The sequence below is a fragment of the Blennius ocellaris genome, assembly GCF_963422515.1.
Source record: "Blennius ocellaris genome assembly, chromosome: 11".
Lineage (NCBI taxonomy): Eukaryota > Metazoa > Chordata > Actinopteri > Blenniiformes > Blenniidae > Blennius > Blennius ocellaris.
In genome coordinates, this window is record NC_137660.1 from 15,784,582 (window position 1) to 15,801,872 (window position 17,291).

The following is a 17,291-nucleotide window of genomic DNA, read 5'->3' on the forward strand; positions in this document are numbered from 1 at the left end:
AATTCTTTTCATTATAATCTTTTTTTGGAATCAATTCTAGAGAGGACGTCAAAAACTATTTCATACCTAAAACAGATGCAGTCTCTACTCAGACACGCTGAAGAAAATCAGTGAACGTCTCCTTCTTGTTTTCTCTTTAGACTGCAGGTGGCGGTAGTGATCCTCTGACCTGGAACAAGAGTTCTGGAGGCCTCAGTACCTGTTGAAGAGAAGGTATCTATGAGTTTCGTGTGTGTGTGTGTGTGTGTGTGTGTGTGTGTGTGTGTGTGTGTGTGTGTACCTGTAGTAGTTGGGTTTGAAGGGTCCGTGTTTGCTGATGCCCAGGTATTTGGCCTGATCCTCAGTCAGCTCAGTGAGGTGGGCCTCAAACGTCGGCAGGTGAAGACTGGCCACATACTCATCTGTAAACACGCACATGGATGTGTAAATAACTCTCACTGGCTTCGAAACATATAATCAATAAATTGTACAGATGAAGTTGTTTGTCATGGATGGATTACCCATTTTCTTTGGCAGCAAGTAGACGTCCTGCTTGTATCGTCCGTCTGGGGCGTTGAACAGCTCAATGAGAGCTAAGGCCTGAATCACAGCAGTGGAGGTTAACGATCAAAAACTTTTAAATTAAAATAAGAGAAACAAAGAAAAACAGATCTGATAACTGACACTTCATCTGCGGTTTAATTAGAGAAAGTGCCAAAAAATGGACACCTGCAATAGAATAGAATAGGGTTTCACACCTGAGTGGTGGCTGTGATGGAGAGAACACACGAGGGCACAGTGGAGCAGCTCAGATTCAGCAGGCGGCCCTGGAAGAACAAGAAAATACCTGAAACTCGTTAGAATATTCAAGCAAGTTGCCTCCATTTCCAGCGTTTGCTCCTTTCCCTTGTTTATATAACGGTTTGAATAATGTGACATTATGTTTTCTCCTCTTGTTTGGCTTTAGATCTGCATCTGCAGCAGTGATGCAGTGCTTCACATAATCAGTCACATTTACACATTAAGTCACTCTCACACGCGACGTTCAGTATTTGCCAAAAGGCACTTTGGCACAGGGACGAAGAGGCCTCATCTCTGCTGAGACAACTGCAAAACCTTGGAGTGCCTTTTTTCTCTCCAATCTATTGTGTATGGCAGTATTGTGTTTGCAGTGCTATTGTTCCATCTTTAATCTGAAACAACAAACCAGTCTGGAAAATTTAAGGAATGAAAAATACAGAAAGTTTTGTTCCTGTGTAAAAGTTAAAAAAAAGGACGGTGGTCATTAGAGTGAAGAACAGATTTCCAAATACTTAATTCATTTATTAATCCTTCATCCAGAGAATTAAGTATACAAAGTAATTTTATTTCACATTTTTTTTAATTAATACCTTCAAAAGAATATTTGACTATATAAATGTGTTTTTCTTTGTCTTGTTCTGTCCAGGCTTGATTTATTTAATTTATGGAAAAACAGATGAGTGTGTGTGATTTAGTGTGACGCATCCAAAAGTTGAGCAAGACATTAAATTGTTAAGTACAGTTAAAAAGTGGAAAAAAAAAGGCCTGTGACATAATCAGAAAAAATGGAGGAAATGTCTTTGTGCTTTCTTATCAAAGCCTGCTGGGAGAACCCAGATCGTTTTATTGAATCATGGCCGGCCATCCCAAGACAAGCGGCACGTCTCCTCCGGCTCAGAGACAATTGCCAGTCGTCTCTTGGAGCATCTTCCAAGAACACGGATCATAAAATGGACTGAACCCTACTGCTTCAGGTCCAAATCATCTATAGTAAACTTCAACTTCAGACCTCAGGTGACGTCCTGCTCGTGGCTCTCCACTCTTTACCTGCACACAGGATCTTACGCGTCTTAAAATTGTCGTCACCTGAGCCAGCAGGACGATTCTCTTCCCATCGGGCCAGATGATGTGGTCCACCTGGGGCCTCACTCGCTCCCACCTCAGCTCCGCCGCCTGCAGACTCCCCTGAAGAGCAAATGACCGAAACATGCAGCAAACGAAGCACAGACACATTATGCACAGCTTGTTTAAAAAAAAAAAAAAATTATTTACCAGATCTATCTCAGTATTTGAGTGTCCCATGTTGCAGACGATGCAGCCGTTCTTCATCCGATCCAGATGTTCCCTCGCCACCACGTTTTTATTTCCTCCAGAGAAACACAGACATTTCACTCTCAGTTGTAAAAAAAAAGGGTTGAGGTGAGGTGAAACATTACTTCTCATAAAGCTTTATGTCATTAACAATATAGCATAACTATAATTGGAAGGAGTTAAAACTGAAATATTTCAGTGTTGTATGAAATGAGTTTGATGACAAGGTTTTACACACACATACTAATAGTAGGTTGAAAAACCTGGTAAGTTTTTTGGCAACGAGTAATATGTAATATTACAGGGCAAATATAAGAAGAGCGTTTTAAAGTGGCATTTAGCCTATTACTGATGAACTTTATCACTAAAAACTCTCTCAGAGGGTCAGCTTGAGCTCATGTTGTCCTGTTGGGTTGATGCTGTTTTTTTTCAGGGTGTTTTCTTGTATATTTAGTATTTTACTATATATTTCCCCAGATTTGTGTATATGACATGAAGGGTGTCCGTAAATTACTTTTTATTTTGTTTATTCTGTGAAAATATACAAATTAATTGTGGCATTTTTAACACTGAAGATCCCATCATTGACAATGATAATATTCGTCGCTAAGGCTTGAGGTCAAAGGTCAATACTGGATGCTTGTGACCTTCACGCCTTCAGAAACAGGTGTAAACGTCGACACAATGGTAAACATGGCATTCATCTTTTGTAGATTTGTGACTGTTGTCAAAACTAAGCTGGTATTTTTCATGAACCAGTAAAAAAAACAAACAAAAAAAACAACTACTTTCAGTATCTGATATGTTGTCCTGGTTATATTATGGTAGACAGATCTTTTATTCCTCATTGTGGAATCAGTGCCTATATGAATAGCCTTAAAACGTTCCTGCCCAATGAAACTTGTATTTACAACAGGATCAGGTCACCCTGGATCATTGTCTCGTAAAGCTGCTGTAGGTTTCGACTGCTGGGAGTTTTCCCCCGAACTTTATTCACATTTGACACGATAGCATTTTTGGAATTGGGCTCGTAAAAACAATCACATCATCAAAATAAACACAAGCTTTGTATATAATCTCTTGCCACTCTTGATAACGGTGCCGGTATTACTTTTTCCCCAGGCAGCAGTTACCTGTGCAGGTGATCACCACGTCTGCCTGTCTGATGACGTCGCCCAGTTTGATCACTCTGAAGCCGTCCATGCTGAGAGGACGAGAGAATCGAGTCAAAAACCCGAGTCTCACAATATTTTGTTGCGGCGTCGCTTTTGGAAGGAGCGAACGCTCTTCACGTCTGCGCCGATAAAAGCTCCCCCCCCCCCCATTCATACCAGGCCTGAAGGGCACAAATGGGATCCACTTCTGTGGCGTACACAATGGCGCCCAGCGCTTTCAGGGCAGCGCAGCAACCCTTGCCAACCTACGGTGGGGAAGAGAGCGAGAAAATAGGCTGATGGAGCTGCTGAAATACGCTGCTTCATCGGAGCCCTGCAGTCCCATACACTGACCTCGCCGTACCCGCACACCACCACCTGTTTTCCTCCAAACATTACGTCGGTGGTCCGTTTCAACCTGGAGAGAGAGAGAGAGAGAGAGTTCAACGCCGCCACTTTGACAACACGGCACACGTCTAACCTGTTTGCCGCTGTGCGTCATTACCCGTCCAGGATGGACTCCTTGCAGCAGTAAAGGTTGTCAAATTTCTGCTTGGTCACGGAGTCATTGACGTTCATCGCAGGAACGCACAGTTTGCCCGCCTTTGAGAGCTGGTACAGCCTGAGATGCAGATATGAACATGCACAATGGACACTGCGGGGGTTACGGTTACTGTTAACACGTTAACATCGAGTGAGGTTTGTTGTAAAACTGACCGAAAGACGCCTGTAACACTTTCCTCCACGATCCCTTTGATCCTCTTGAATAGGCTGGGATACTTCTTGTAAATCCAGTGAGTGAGGTCGCCGCCATCGTCCAGAATCTGATGAGTGAAACAAAATAAGACGGATTATTCCAACCCTGGCACTCAGTCCGATGTTTGAGTTTGCTATTCCTCATCTTCGTGGTTAACTTTGTTCCCAATGTTTCTGCTGTAAATCCCTTCATGCCTGGTGTCGTTTGTGCTCCGGTGTCTTGTTATGTTTCTGTCTGTTTCACTTCCCCTTTGTTTCAGTACTTTTCCATTTCGTCTACATCTGACCTCCTGGTATCACATTTAATCCATAGAAACAGCTGCTGCTTCTGTGCTGGAGCCAGTCCGGCTTCATAGTTGTTTCTACTTTTAATACTTGTCTACCAACTTTGGGAGCACAACTAAGCCTCCGTCTTATTGTATGGCGAAGGAGAAGAAGAAGAAGGATATCCTCAGTTTTTAAGTGCTCCAAAAGACCTATGTTTTTCATTTAAGAAAATTGTTTTGGTACATTAAAATGTGATCGAACAATTTCAGTTTATGCAGAAAATAATACAAGTTTCCATGTCTAGAGTAAGAAATTAAGAGAGTGGGGTGTTCGACTGATGTACCATGTTGGGCTGCCAAGCGTCAGAAGAGACGCTGCGCTCAATGCACCACCAGAAATCCTCCTCCGACTCTCCTCTCCACGCAAATACTGAGACGCCTGTAAAAAGTGAGAGCGAGAGAGAGAGGCAGGAAGAGAGAGCGGCGATCCAAACGGGAATTGAGGAAGAGGTCGACGGGTCCGGTCCGTACCTGCTTCAGCCAGCGCCGCAGCCACAGCGTTCTGGGTGGAGAAGATGTTGCAGGCTGCCCAGCGACACTGAGCCCCCAACGCAACCAGGGTCTCAATCAACACCTGCAAGAGCAGGCGGAACAAGGCTCAGAGGCGTCTACGTTCAAAGACACAAGGTTTAAGATACCACCTGTAGGTAAATCGGTAGGGTAGGTAGGTGTTGTACGGACCGCTGTCTGTGCAGTGATGTGTGTGCATCCCACCACCTTGGCGCCGGTCAGAGGTTTCTCCCCACCGGCTCTTTTCCTCAAGACCATCAGCGCCACCATTTCTAAACAAGAACCACAAGACATGAGACAGGTCATATTGACACCCTGCACCCCTTTCGGCTACAAACTGAGGTTTTGCTGCCGCCGCCACACCTTGCTGGGCCACTTCAATCTCCTTGCGTCCGAACTCGGCCTGCTTGATGTTTTTGATGCAGAAGTCAAAGTGGCCCCTGGAGTTCCTCTGGAGTTTGTCCCGGGGAGAAGTGTCGTCCTCGGAGCTGTCGCTGCACACTGCAACACGGAAGCCAGGCACGGTGAAAAAACAACCCGCCCGTCGCCGTGCCCCCTCACACAGCGCCAGGAGTCAGACTTCAGCATCCGTGCGTCTTTCGCTCTGAGCCTTTGAAGTCTGCAGAAACTCCGGCAGCGATTGACATGCTTGAGCCGATTAGGACCAAATTAAAGAGGCCTAATTCTTCAGAAGACTTTTCTTTTTAATTAACGTTTAGCCGCAGGAGAACGCACAGGGGCTAATCCTCATAGCCTGTTGTACGTGCTGCTGGGTTAAAAAAAACCACAAAAAAAACCAGCTTTGTCTATATATCAGAGACATGTGAGGAGACTTAACGGCGTGTGCGCGTGTTTTCTTGCTTCCAAACCTGAACTGTAACTGTCTGTCGACGACTGCGAGGTGGACCGAGACAGAGAGCGACGGCCAGTCTTTGGAGGACGCTTGTTGAATTCTTGATTTTGCTGACTCAGCTGTATTTGCTGGAAAAGTTAGAAACGACATTGAAGAAAAGAAAGGAAGGTTTAGAAGGGTAAGAGGTGCAGAAGGGTAAGAAAAAAAACACACAAAAAAACAATCTTTGTTACATCACAGCGACAAAAACACACATTCTCTTGAACTTTGCTAGACTTTTCTGGCGTCGTCGCAGTTGTTAAATTTGAACCTGAGCTTCCAGTCGCGGCGGATTTTTGTTACACCTCTCAGCTCACAGCGGTTCAGAGTCACACGTCTCTCTCTTCTCCATTCTCACCCCTGTGTCTGATGCTGTCTCACCATCCAGTGAGGCTGCCTGAAAGCTGGGCCGCCGCCACCGGAGTCCCACTTGGCCATGTCCCCCTTCTTCACGCCTGCTGGCTTTGACGCTGCCTCAACCTGAGGCTCAGTCTTACTGAGGGCTTACTGCCTCGAGCTTTGATTCTCTCCAGTATTTTTTTTTCTTTTGTTCTTCCTCTCCCATTACTACATAGATGCATGTGCACGCCCACTAACACAGAGCAGACACACCCACACTCAAAACTCACCTATTGTAACACTCGAGTATGTTTAACATTAATAGCTTAAGACATGGCCGAGGTATCTGATTTCCTCAGAGGAAAACTGGAATTCTTTTCCCCAATGTTTCTAACTAACATCATGTAGCTTATTCAGATAACCAGTCTTGTCTTTAAGCACAGTCACTAACAGTATAGATATAATAGAGTTAGGCAGAACACCATGGACAACAACTGGCATATTTTAGATGTTCTGCACTAATGCATTCCATACAACAGGCTTTATTATTCTCCAACACATTAATGACATCATAAATATATGCTGCCCTATCTATCATGTCGACAGAGAGACCGAGTACTGCTCCTGCCAAACCTCGGCTATTTTGTTTTGGCTGCTAACGCCCTCTAATTGTCTTATTGTCTAACCCGAACCGCCTCTGCCCAGAGTCTAAAGGCCTCTAGAGTTTTCTATAGTTCTAAATTACATTAATACAATACATTTGAGATTGCAAGACAGCAAAAATAATGTTCAACAAGGTAGTTTTGACTGCACAAAGAACTGATCTCAGCTCCATGTAGTAAATGAGATCACATCAGACAATGACAAACAAATACAAGAACTGGAGTCATCCAAGATATTTTCCAACCAGGCTAAAAATGACCTTTGACCCAGGTGACTAACAGCTGAACATGTGGATTAGTGAGATGAGTGCTGGGAAGCATCAGTGAGTATTAAGGGAGGCTTCTTTCATGTGATTCGGCTGATTGAATCCTCGTTAGGAGCAATTAAAATCAGATTCTGGACATAAGATGGATGCTTGGATGAAGCCGATATATTTGTGGTGATGAAAATAAAAACGTGGAGGACTGAATTTAATGGAACTCATGCGAGAGGAAATGTCCCCACTCTACACATGAAGCATTGTATTGATATGAGAACTCTGTAGGCATCTTCAGATTACTAATAAACACAAACGTCATATTTCCATCATATATTCCAGTGTAATAGGTTGGACTCTTGTCCTTATACCCACACCATTTCTTTTTTCTTTTTTTATGCTTTGCTTTTACAGCATTTGACAGACACATATTCATAATCTTAATGTAATCCCTTAATTTAATCTAAAAAAAAGTTTGTTTGACAGGTCTGGTGTATTGCTGCTTTTCATACAACTGGTCAAAATGTGTGCTGGGAAGAAGGCTATCTGTTTATTTCCCCTCAGTGTTTTTCCCAGCACAGTCCTCGCTAATGACTTTTTCATCAGATATCAGACCACAGAGAATTATTCTGGACTTTCATGGATTTAAAAAAAGCCAATAGTTTACAAATCCAACTAAAGGCTTACTTTAAATGCCAATCAGATGTCTTTATCTTTTTTTTCTTTCTCTTATGAACTATGTACTGCTTTCGCTTTAACTTTGATCATTGGTGAATGTAGGGAACATCCTGGACAGGTCACCAGTCCATCACACGTCACACACACACACACACACACACACACACACACACACACACACACACACACACACACACACACACATGCATAATCAGCTGGGATTGGCTCCTTCTGACCTATATGAAGAGATTAATTTTGCCATGGGAAATCTTATACAAATCTTGTAATCGTAATGGTCGTCTTGACTGAAATGTTAACTAAAACGTTAAAAAAAAAAAAAAATTGCATCGTGATCTATGGAAAAAAAAAAACCCCCACAGTGAATATTCACACACCTCCAGCTTAAATAAAGCTGCATTTTGAATCTCCAATGACCGTTCAAAGATGGACTGCTGTAGGATAATGATCATTTGAATCCAACCTTTAAAAACCAGTTGGCGCTCAGTGGAGCAGCTGCTTAATCTTTAACACAAAAGGACATTAAGCTTTGACCGCGAGCAGTGTGAAAATGAAACGTGATGTTCTCAAACAGAGATCAGAATATACCACTGAATTGAAGCCAGGCACTGTGAAAGTCCTACACTAAAGGACTCATATTTACTTTAATCAGAGCAGTCGTGAGAGTTCATGCACAAAGATTTTTATTAAATCATTTGTGATTTACTTAAAATAGTCTAAATGAATCAACCCCGTGAACTCCATAAGAACTGCTTTTTATAAAAAAAAATTTAGGTCTGATTTTGAATTTTGAATTTTGAAGTCCTGACTTGCTGTGCTTCACTGATAAAAAAAAAAAAAAGCAAAAGCAGGGCTACCTTTATACAGATGGACTGCACAGCCTCCTGGTCCTTGGCCTTTGTCATGTTCACTAGACTGTACACTTTCTTCATGGCGGCAGAGCGCTCCCACTGCCCGGCGGAGCTGTAAGCTGACACTGCTGAACTGATTACTGTTCACAGGGCAACGCTCGACACCACGCCCTCGCTTCAACAGGTAAACAGGGGAAAGTGGAAATAAATAATGGGACCTTTGAGTGACGCCTTGCGACTGTGAACTCTGGGAAAGAGAGGGGGGGGGACGCGACACTTTGAAGACAAAGGAGAGAGAAACGGGCTGAGCGCTTACGTGAGGCCACACGTGAATGTGGTGCACGGCAAAGTGCACTCTGCTCTCGGGCGATGCATTAAACAGGCTGTGGGGAGACATGCCTACATACATGGACACACACTCATGACAGAACATGTTAGCGGGACAGAAAGAAGAGCTGTCGAGGAACCAGCCAAGTGAAAAAAGAAAACCCACAAGGTTCTATTTCTTTCAAGGACACAGGACGTAAGCGTATGTTCCTGCAAGATGAGCGTACAAAAGGTCTTGAACATGTCGTTTTCTGAACAATGAAGGATGGAAACGGCTCTGCGGACTTACCGACAGCCCATCGGACTTCACTTTGTGTGAATAATTTTTAAATCCAACTCAATTTAACTTCGAAACAACACAATCTTCAAGGGACGCATATATCTTGAACAAGGCCTTACGTCAATATGGAAAAACCACACAAATGAATATTACAGCGTTGAAGGAAAAAAATCATCAGCAGATCCATCCAGAACCCTTACAACCCCAAAAAGAAAAATCCAGCAACTAAACACCATCAGACTCAAAACCACCAGATTTAAACAAAGAATTTCTTGGCAGTAGGAGGCAGCATCCTCAGAAAAAAAAAAATGCATCCAAATAATACATAATTCTGTCACCTTTATTTTAATGCAATGATGTAAAGAAAGTGCTCCTTTCATCACATACTATGTTCAATTCACTTAAACCGACGAATCAAAATATTGCAGAAAATGAACTATATAGACGGATGTTATAGTCTTTTATGGAATAAAACAAGCTTGAAAAGGACTTTTGAACACATTTCAAGAACAATATAAATGCAACAAGGAGTTATTTATGTCCATTTAGGCAAACAAGTACAAAGCATAAGAAGAGAAATTTTAATGTCAGAACTATTTTAACCACACCCTTGTTTGTCAGTCCTCAGTTCTGAATGTCTAAGCGCCACTTCAATAAACAACCGGTAAACTCTTTTACTTCTGGTTACTGACCGATCGTGTCCACGTGAACCAATGAAAATCATCAAAATATAAAAATCAAAAGTTAAAACTAACATTAACTTTTGAATTTAAGATATTTCAAAGCCTTCAATTCAGATTTAATCATTTTAATGTGACGTGAAATGTGTCCTCTGTTATGCAGCAGCCCAAATTTACATGGCTCTTTCACCCACAGCAGTTTAGTGTGAGTTCAAACATTTCTTTTTTCGCGACAACCTTCTGCAGTTTCTGCTTCACGGGTGAAACATTCTTACTCGGCTGAAGAAATTGTTCAGTTTTTTTTTTTCGAAAATGGATTCAAACTGCATCGGGGTGAAACTTCTCAAGTGAGTTCGACACATTTCACACACCACTTCTTCACACTTGGTGTCCTTTAATCCAACGAGTAACATATTTTCAGCGAGACGAAACAGTGTGTGTGCGCGCGCGCGCGTGTGTGTGTGTGTGTGTGTGTGTGTGTGTGTGTGTGTGTGCTGTTACCAGTGCTGTTACTCATTTCAGTAGGTCTGTACATTGCAGCAGAAAATCATTAACAGCCTGATTAGATGCAGAGTCACATTCTCCCATACAGATGAAGGTGACACTCTTAAAGTTACACCTTGTCCTATTGACTTTTTCCTCACCATGTCCGTCTTCAGACCTTCGGGTACCGGCTCTCCCTTTCCGGCCTCGGACGGTTCCGCCCCGTCTTGGTCCTGAGCGGCGCTCCTGCTCTCTGCCGCCTTCAACATCTGCAGCACCGGGCTGAATTTTGTGGCCTGATCTTTACAGCTTTTCCCAGAGGTGGCAGATCCTCCATCGGCCGGCTCTCCATTCATCCCAGCTCTGCAGGTCTCTCGTGGCTCAGGACACTGCCCCGCCAAGTCCTCCCAGGAGGCTCCTGGCTGCTCCTTTTCCTCGGCCATAACTCATCTGACAGCTCGCAATGAAGTGAATTACATTCATGCCCAGGTGTGACTCGGCCATCCGTTGCCCGCATACGTCTAATTTCCTCTAGCGGGGGAGAATATTTACTCCAAAACAGCAGCGGGGGCTTCTGCTACTTTGACTAAATGTAAAAGCGGACGATTGAAGTCCTGGATGCGGTGTGTGTAGAGTAAACACTGAAGCGAGCACTGGAACCCGGGAGCTGTAGGAATGTTACTTACCTCCATCAGAGCTCGACGTCAACATCTTCCCTCATACGGTCTCCTGTCAAAACAGAGGCTCCTGTTATTCCTGTAAAGAGACACTTTCATCCGAGACCTCGCAGAGCCAACTTGTTTTGTCATGTTTGTCTGACAACAGTGGCTCGGATCACAGTGAGAACAAAGGCACCACTGCAACATGAACACACAGTTACATAAACAAACACGCGCATTAGCATGTTTACATTAAACCTTCCGACGGCCAGCGCCGGCACCACGGTGACAGACCACCACGCTCGTCTGATGCCAGCTGAAACATGAGAAGTCTGGTGTGTGTGTGTGTGTGTATGTGTGTGTGTGTGTGTGTGTGTGTGTGTGTGTGTGTGTGTGTGTGTGTGTGTGTGTGTGTGTGTGTGTGTGTGTGTGTGTGTGTGTGTGTGTGTGTGTGTGTGTGTGTGTGTGCCAGATGACATGTCTCATCGGCATCGCGTTGCCAAAAAGTGACCTCACTCAAAGTGATCCCATTTTTTTAATTCTAATTTGCTCTGGCTTTAAAGGCTTTATTTTTAGATGGACATGAATGTACAGACTGAATACGTGACGCTCATGTTTTCACTTTTTGTGTGTGTGTATATATATATATATATATATATATATATATATATATATGTGTGTGTGTGTGTGTGTGTGTGTGTGTGTGTGTGTGTGTGTGTGTGTGTATATAACATGCAAACTTCATGCAAAAAACAAATAAAATCAATGGTTTTGGTTATATATATAAAATATAGATAATAATAGATTATATATATAATGTATTTTCATGAAACACTTTAATGACTTTCGGAATGTTTTTTGTGTCTCCCGTTAGTTTATTTTCATTAAAAGCTCATTGTGCTGGGGACGTTTTAGCGCCATTATCAACTGGATGAATGAATTACAAACCACATATGCATAAAATTCCTTTATGCTGAATAAAAAAAAAAAGTGGATAAGTTGTTTTGGTTTACTATTGTAACCATGTTCAACCACACTTCACTGCTGGTGGCTGGCTGGCTCAGACAACCCCTCAACTCTGCGTTTTGTTTGTTCGTATGATGAAGACGAGACGCTGGAATATTCCTCGTGTCGCCGTTTGATATCTGGATATGAACAGAACATTCACTGGTCAGGTTCACTTGTCTTGAACTGGCAATGCTGCTCTAAATGGTAGATAAAACTAAATTATGACAAGTGGAATCACATATCGTTTATCCACTGTGACACTATGATAAAGTTAGAGTCTTAATCAACAATAGTTAATGAAATAAACAAAGATAAAAGCCTTTTATATACTCTAAATGTCATTGTAATGCATGTTGCATCCATTCATTCTTAAAAGTTACTCATTTCAGGTAATGACACACTTCATGATCCACTAGAGGGCCTGCCAGCCCTGCAGGCACACAGAGGACTCCTCCTGCAGCCCAGACAACCAGACCTGCCCTCACTATCCAGTGTGAAGACTGTGTGTGGATGTTATGTGGCAGTCGCTTCAAAGGGGATTCAGGGACAGGACCCATCCAGTCTGTCGTTTCTGTGAGCCGCAGGAATGTCAGAAGACGGTGTTAAGTTTATTCGGGTGTAAAAATGGCCTGTAAAGTGTCCAGTTAAAAGTTGTGCTCCAGATCAGGTCTGGCTTTTAGGTTAAGGAACATCATTTACATGTTTTAATTTGTGTGTGTGTGTGTTCTTTCTTTCTTTTTTGACGTAGGTCTGTTTTGGTATTATGTGTCACAGAAAAAAAAAAAAGGACAACTAAGTGTTGGAGGGAATCAGTTCGCAAGTTGTGTTTGTTTGTAATTTAAATTTTTTTGTATTACCCTTCAAGGTCATGTAACAAAATAGCTATCTGTCTGAGTAAATATTTCTTAGAAATGAACAAGCAGGGCAGCCGGAATATCACCACCAAACTAAATGATCTGTCATTTTATTTACAGAAAAAGCAGACAGAGATAAAAATCACATTTAGACTCATTTCACAAGAGCAAAGATTACAGGCGCCATTAATGTCAGACATCAGATTAATACAACTGAATAAATCTAACGTGCGCACGCACGCACGCACGCACGCGCACACACACACACACACACACACACACACACACACACACACACACACACACACACACACACACACACACACACACACACACACACACACACACACACACACACACACACACACACACGTATCAGTTTACAGCTGCTAATTCTCTTTTCTCTCCTTAATTCAATTTGAAGTCCGGGCTTCATTCAGACAGATTTTTCACATTGGCTGATGTGTGTTTTTTTTTCTTCTGATTTACTCTGCATCTCTCCTTGAGCAGTACCATTACGTTGTCCCCTCTATGCACTAAATGTCTTTTTTTCTTGTACCGACTTCATTTCTTGACACGAAACCATCAAAATCACAAAGACTATGAACAACAAACTGCACGAATCTATCTGCGAGGAGGGAAAAAGAAAACATCCAGAAGGGAAAAAAAAATAATACAAAGACAGTCTTTATCTTTGTTTTGTTTTGGTTTTTTTTTACAATAATGAGTCGATTGAGCTCAATAAATATCTATATATTTATATACAATGCTACGTCGCCATTAAAGTTATTGAAAGATATGTTTATGGGCCAAATAATGAAAAACACTCATTTTAATGGACGTGGGATCATTTCTGCCATCGGGAAAAAGAAACCGAGTAAGTGCACAGCAACCACAGCTATTCTACTTACAACTACACGTTTCTGATTTTTGCTATCTTTCCCCACGAGACGCGTCACACCGAGTCTGTGTCCCCCCCCCCCCCCCCCCCCCCTCACCGCGCCGTTCGTATCTTCTTGTACTGGCACAGCAGCAGATGTTTGAAGGTGTTCTTGAAGGTGGTGTTGCAGAGGGCGTAGCAGGCCGGGTTGATGGTGCTGTTGATGTAGCAGAGCCAGTAGCCGATGGTCCACAGGGTGTTCGGGATGCAGACGGAGCAGAAGGTGTTGATCAGGACCATCACGTTGTACGGCGTCCAGGTGACCACGAAGGCCACCAGGATGGCCATGATGGTGCGCGTCACCTTCTTCTCCCTGGAGGAAATGCCCTTCTTCTTCCACCTGGCCACGGCGCTCTCGCTCACTGCACGCTTCGTGACCTGGAACGCGAGAGGAGGGGAAGAACGTCTCATTAACCCTTTTTTTTACCTATCATGCAGCAGGGGTTGGACCTTCAGTTATTTTGCCTGAGTGGGATGCCAAGCAGAATAGAGACGAGGGGAAGAAACTAAGAGTTCTCTCGTCTGTTGAAGGGCGACACGATGGACACGCTCTTTTCCGTATCGTCCAACTTACAACCCACATGCGTCTTTCGGACAGAGAGTGGCTTTCTGGCTTTGGTTTAGGAGTCCTGTTTCTGACCACCTTATAAATTCAAATATATGTGACACTTTCAGACCATCAGTCTCTTCACAATAGTTGCATTATTTTCTTGCTCCTCTATTGTGACCGAAAACACTGATGGGGATGAATGTGGTCTAATTTGAGTCCAACATTTTGTTATCTAAAGCCATTTTCATAACGTTAACGATCAAACTGACCTTCAGCAGTGTCTTTGTGACCAGAGTTTGTCGGTCAGCAGCTGAGTTCTCAGGAGAAGGAGGCTGTGTTGAATCTTTGCCGAAGCTCGAGCTCTTTCGCGAAGAAGCAGCCGCCTTGGACGTTGAAGCGTGAACGTTGTCCTGGGCAGAGTCCACCTGGGCCGCTTTCTCTTCTTTGCAGGGGCCGCTTCCATTCTGCTGGGGCTTCTGCACCGGCCGCTTTTCCTTTTCCTTCACGTCTCTGGCCGCCCCCTGGACTTTCTTTGCTGCAGTGCAGTTGTTGTCACATCCCTCGTCCTGGCTGTGGGAGGGACCTTCTCCCAGGCTGGTGCCCGACGCTTTCCTGCTGTCGCGCCGCACGCGGCTGCGGCTGGCTTTGGAAATGCGCCAGTAAAGGTGGATCATGATGGCCACCGGCAGGTAGAAAGCTGCTATGGCCGTCCCAAAGGTCACGGCCGGGTTGGAGAAGAACTGGATGTAGCACTCGTCGGGCGGCACGGTTCTGCCTCCCACGATGAACTGCCAGAACAAGATGGCGGGGGCCCAGAGGATGAAGGATAAGACCCAGGCCGCCGCGATCATCAGGCCGGCCATCTTGGTGCTGCGGCGCACCGGGTAGGTGAGCGGCTTGGTGACGCAGAAGTACCGGTCGAAGCTGATGATGAGCAGGTTCATGACGGAGGCGTTGCTGACGACGTAATCAACGGCCAGCCACAGGTCACACACTACGGCTCCCAGGGGCCAGTAACCGATCACGATGTAGACCGTGTAGAGGTTCATGGAGCAGATGCCAATAATCAGGTCCGCACAGGCCAGGCTGAACAGGAAGTAGTTGTTGACGGTCTGCAGGTTCCTGTTTACCTTTAAAAGAACGACACAGAGCAGGCTGTCAGATGCTGATGTTTTGCGATGTGATGCGCGTTCTCTTTTCTGATTAGGTCATCAGTTCACACGGAGAAGCACATGTGACATTCTTATCCTCAAGCCGTAAAGTTTTCAAGGAGCCCACGGACAGTTGCTTTTATCTGTCTCACCGAAACAGGGAATAAACAAGAAAATCAAACCTTTATGGAGAGCATGACCAGGATGTTGCCGATGACTGTGATTAGACTCAGAGATCCGGCCACGAGGATGATGAGCACAATCTCCACCGTCGTGTACGGGCTCCCAGAGAAGAGGCTGCCGTTATCGGTTCCATTGCTGTTCGGAGTGTGGGATGAATTCAGAGTCTCCATCCTGTCTGAGATCCTTGTCACAGATGTCTCAACCCGTACATGTCGACCTGAAGATGACGACAATTACGAAAGCATCAGCGTCGTGACTTCTCCCTCGTCGTTGACGTGGCGGCTCTGGGTTTTATTTGTCGGTGCATTTATCGCGCACATGCAAAATCATGAGTGATTTTAAAATGTATAAACAGCTTGCAGGTGTTTGGGCTAATGGCTCGGATCAGGTGTTAAAAGTAGACAGGTGAACAAATAAAGGCTGCAGCAGCTGTGCTCACAAACACACAGCAGCTTTCCACATCCTCCTGTCAGTAAAGACACATCAAAATAGGCTTAGTGTGAAATTTGCATCCTGTGATGCACCACGTTGGTGTCGTGGTTTTCAACCCGTCTATCACAGCAAAAACAAAACAAAACCATTGATTTTATTTGTTTTTTGCATGAAGTTTGCATGTTCTACCTCTGCAACTTTTTCTGGCTTCTTCACACAATCAAATGACATGAAAAAATACACACACACATGTATATATATATATGTATATATATATATATATATATACATATATATATGGGTATACACACACACACACACACACACACACACACACACACACACACACACATATATATTTATATATATATACACACACACACACACACACACACACACACACACACACACACACACACACACACACACACATTTATATATATATATGGAATAACTGCAACATTAAGAATGCCTAATTTTCCACAGATTCATTAGTATTTTTACAGTTGAAACCATCTCCTGTGCTTATATTGCTATTTACATGTTTGGAATGCTTGGAATGCTTGGAATGACGTGCTGACATGCCAGTGGAAGCAACAGTGTTTTATTTCCTTTGAAAGAAATTGGTTTGAACTACTGATTCACTCTAGTAAATACCCGATGGATATAACCATGACCAGAAATACCTCAACATTCATGTACTACGAGATATATTGAAAAAGGAAAAGCACACCCTTTCCATTACCCGTCGCTATTTACATATTTTATTGATAATTTGCTTGGTTATAATTACTATTTGTTCTTCAGTGTATGTGGGATGTTTGTACTATTTTATTACAGCATGTTTTGCTGAAAGTGCAAACAGATTTTCCCGCTGAGGCCACCCACGCTCAAAATCCAGGTACTCAACGCTGGCATTTAGATATAAATATCCACCAAACACCATCTGACATGTACATGAAAATATCTGTTCTCTCACACAGGATTTTGTGCTCGAGATGCCTCCTGAATGCGTAACACCATAATTACTGTTCTGTACATCGTCTTTACAAACACTAGATGCTTCAAAAGGCCTGGGAACATCAGGACCCGACTCTCAGCATAACAATGTGATTTAGCAATGTATTCAGATTAGAAAAAAAATCGATGTGAAGACATTCAGTTGGGACCACGAGGGTCATTACGAACTGCTCGAACCTTGTAAGTGACT

The 17,291-nt window shown here is 43.5% G+C and overlaps 2 protein-coding genes across 2 annotated transcripts; both read right to left on the reverse strand.

Moving 5' to 3' along the window:
* LOC308136050 (S-adenosylhomocysteine hydrolase-like protein 1) lies at positions 1–8,615 on the reverse strand (the record flags this gene model as incomplete). Its single annotated transcript, XM_080504256.1, has 17 exons — positions 1–199; positions 281–401; positions 501–579; positions 738–806; positions 1,867–1,965; positions 2,053–2,147; positions 3,225–3,295; positions 3,423–3,511; positions 3,600–3,663; positions 3,751–3,867; positions 3,963–4,069; positions 4,612–4,706; positions 4,799–4,901; positions 5,009–5,109; positions 5,201–5,338; positions 5,707–5,818; positions 8,541–8,615. The coding sequence occupies 17 exons, from the start codon at positions 8,613–8,615 to the stop codon at positions 193–195; spliced, it is 1,542 nt and encodes a 513-aa protein (XP_080360382.1). The 3' UTR covers positions 1–192.
* Positions 8,616–13,819: 5,204 nt separating this feature from the next.
* On the reverse strand, positions 13,820–15,819 carry LOC308136740 (muscarinic acetylcholine receptor M2-like; the record flags this gene model as incomplete). Its single annotated transcript, XM_080505210.1, has 3 exons — positions 13,820–14,143; positions 14,585–15,445; positions 15,649–15,819. 3 exons carry the CDS (start codon positions 15,817–15,819, stop codon positions 13,820–13,822), a joined length of 1,356 nt encoding a protein of 451 aa, XP_080361336.1.
* Positions 15,820–17,291: the final 1,472 nt, after the last annotated feature.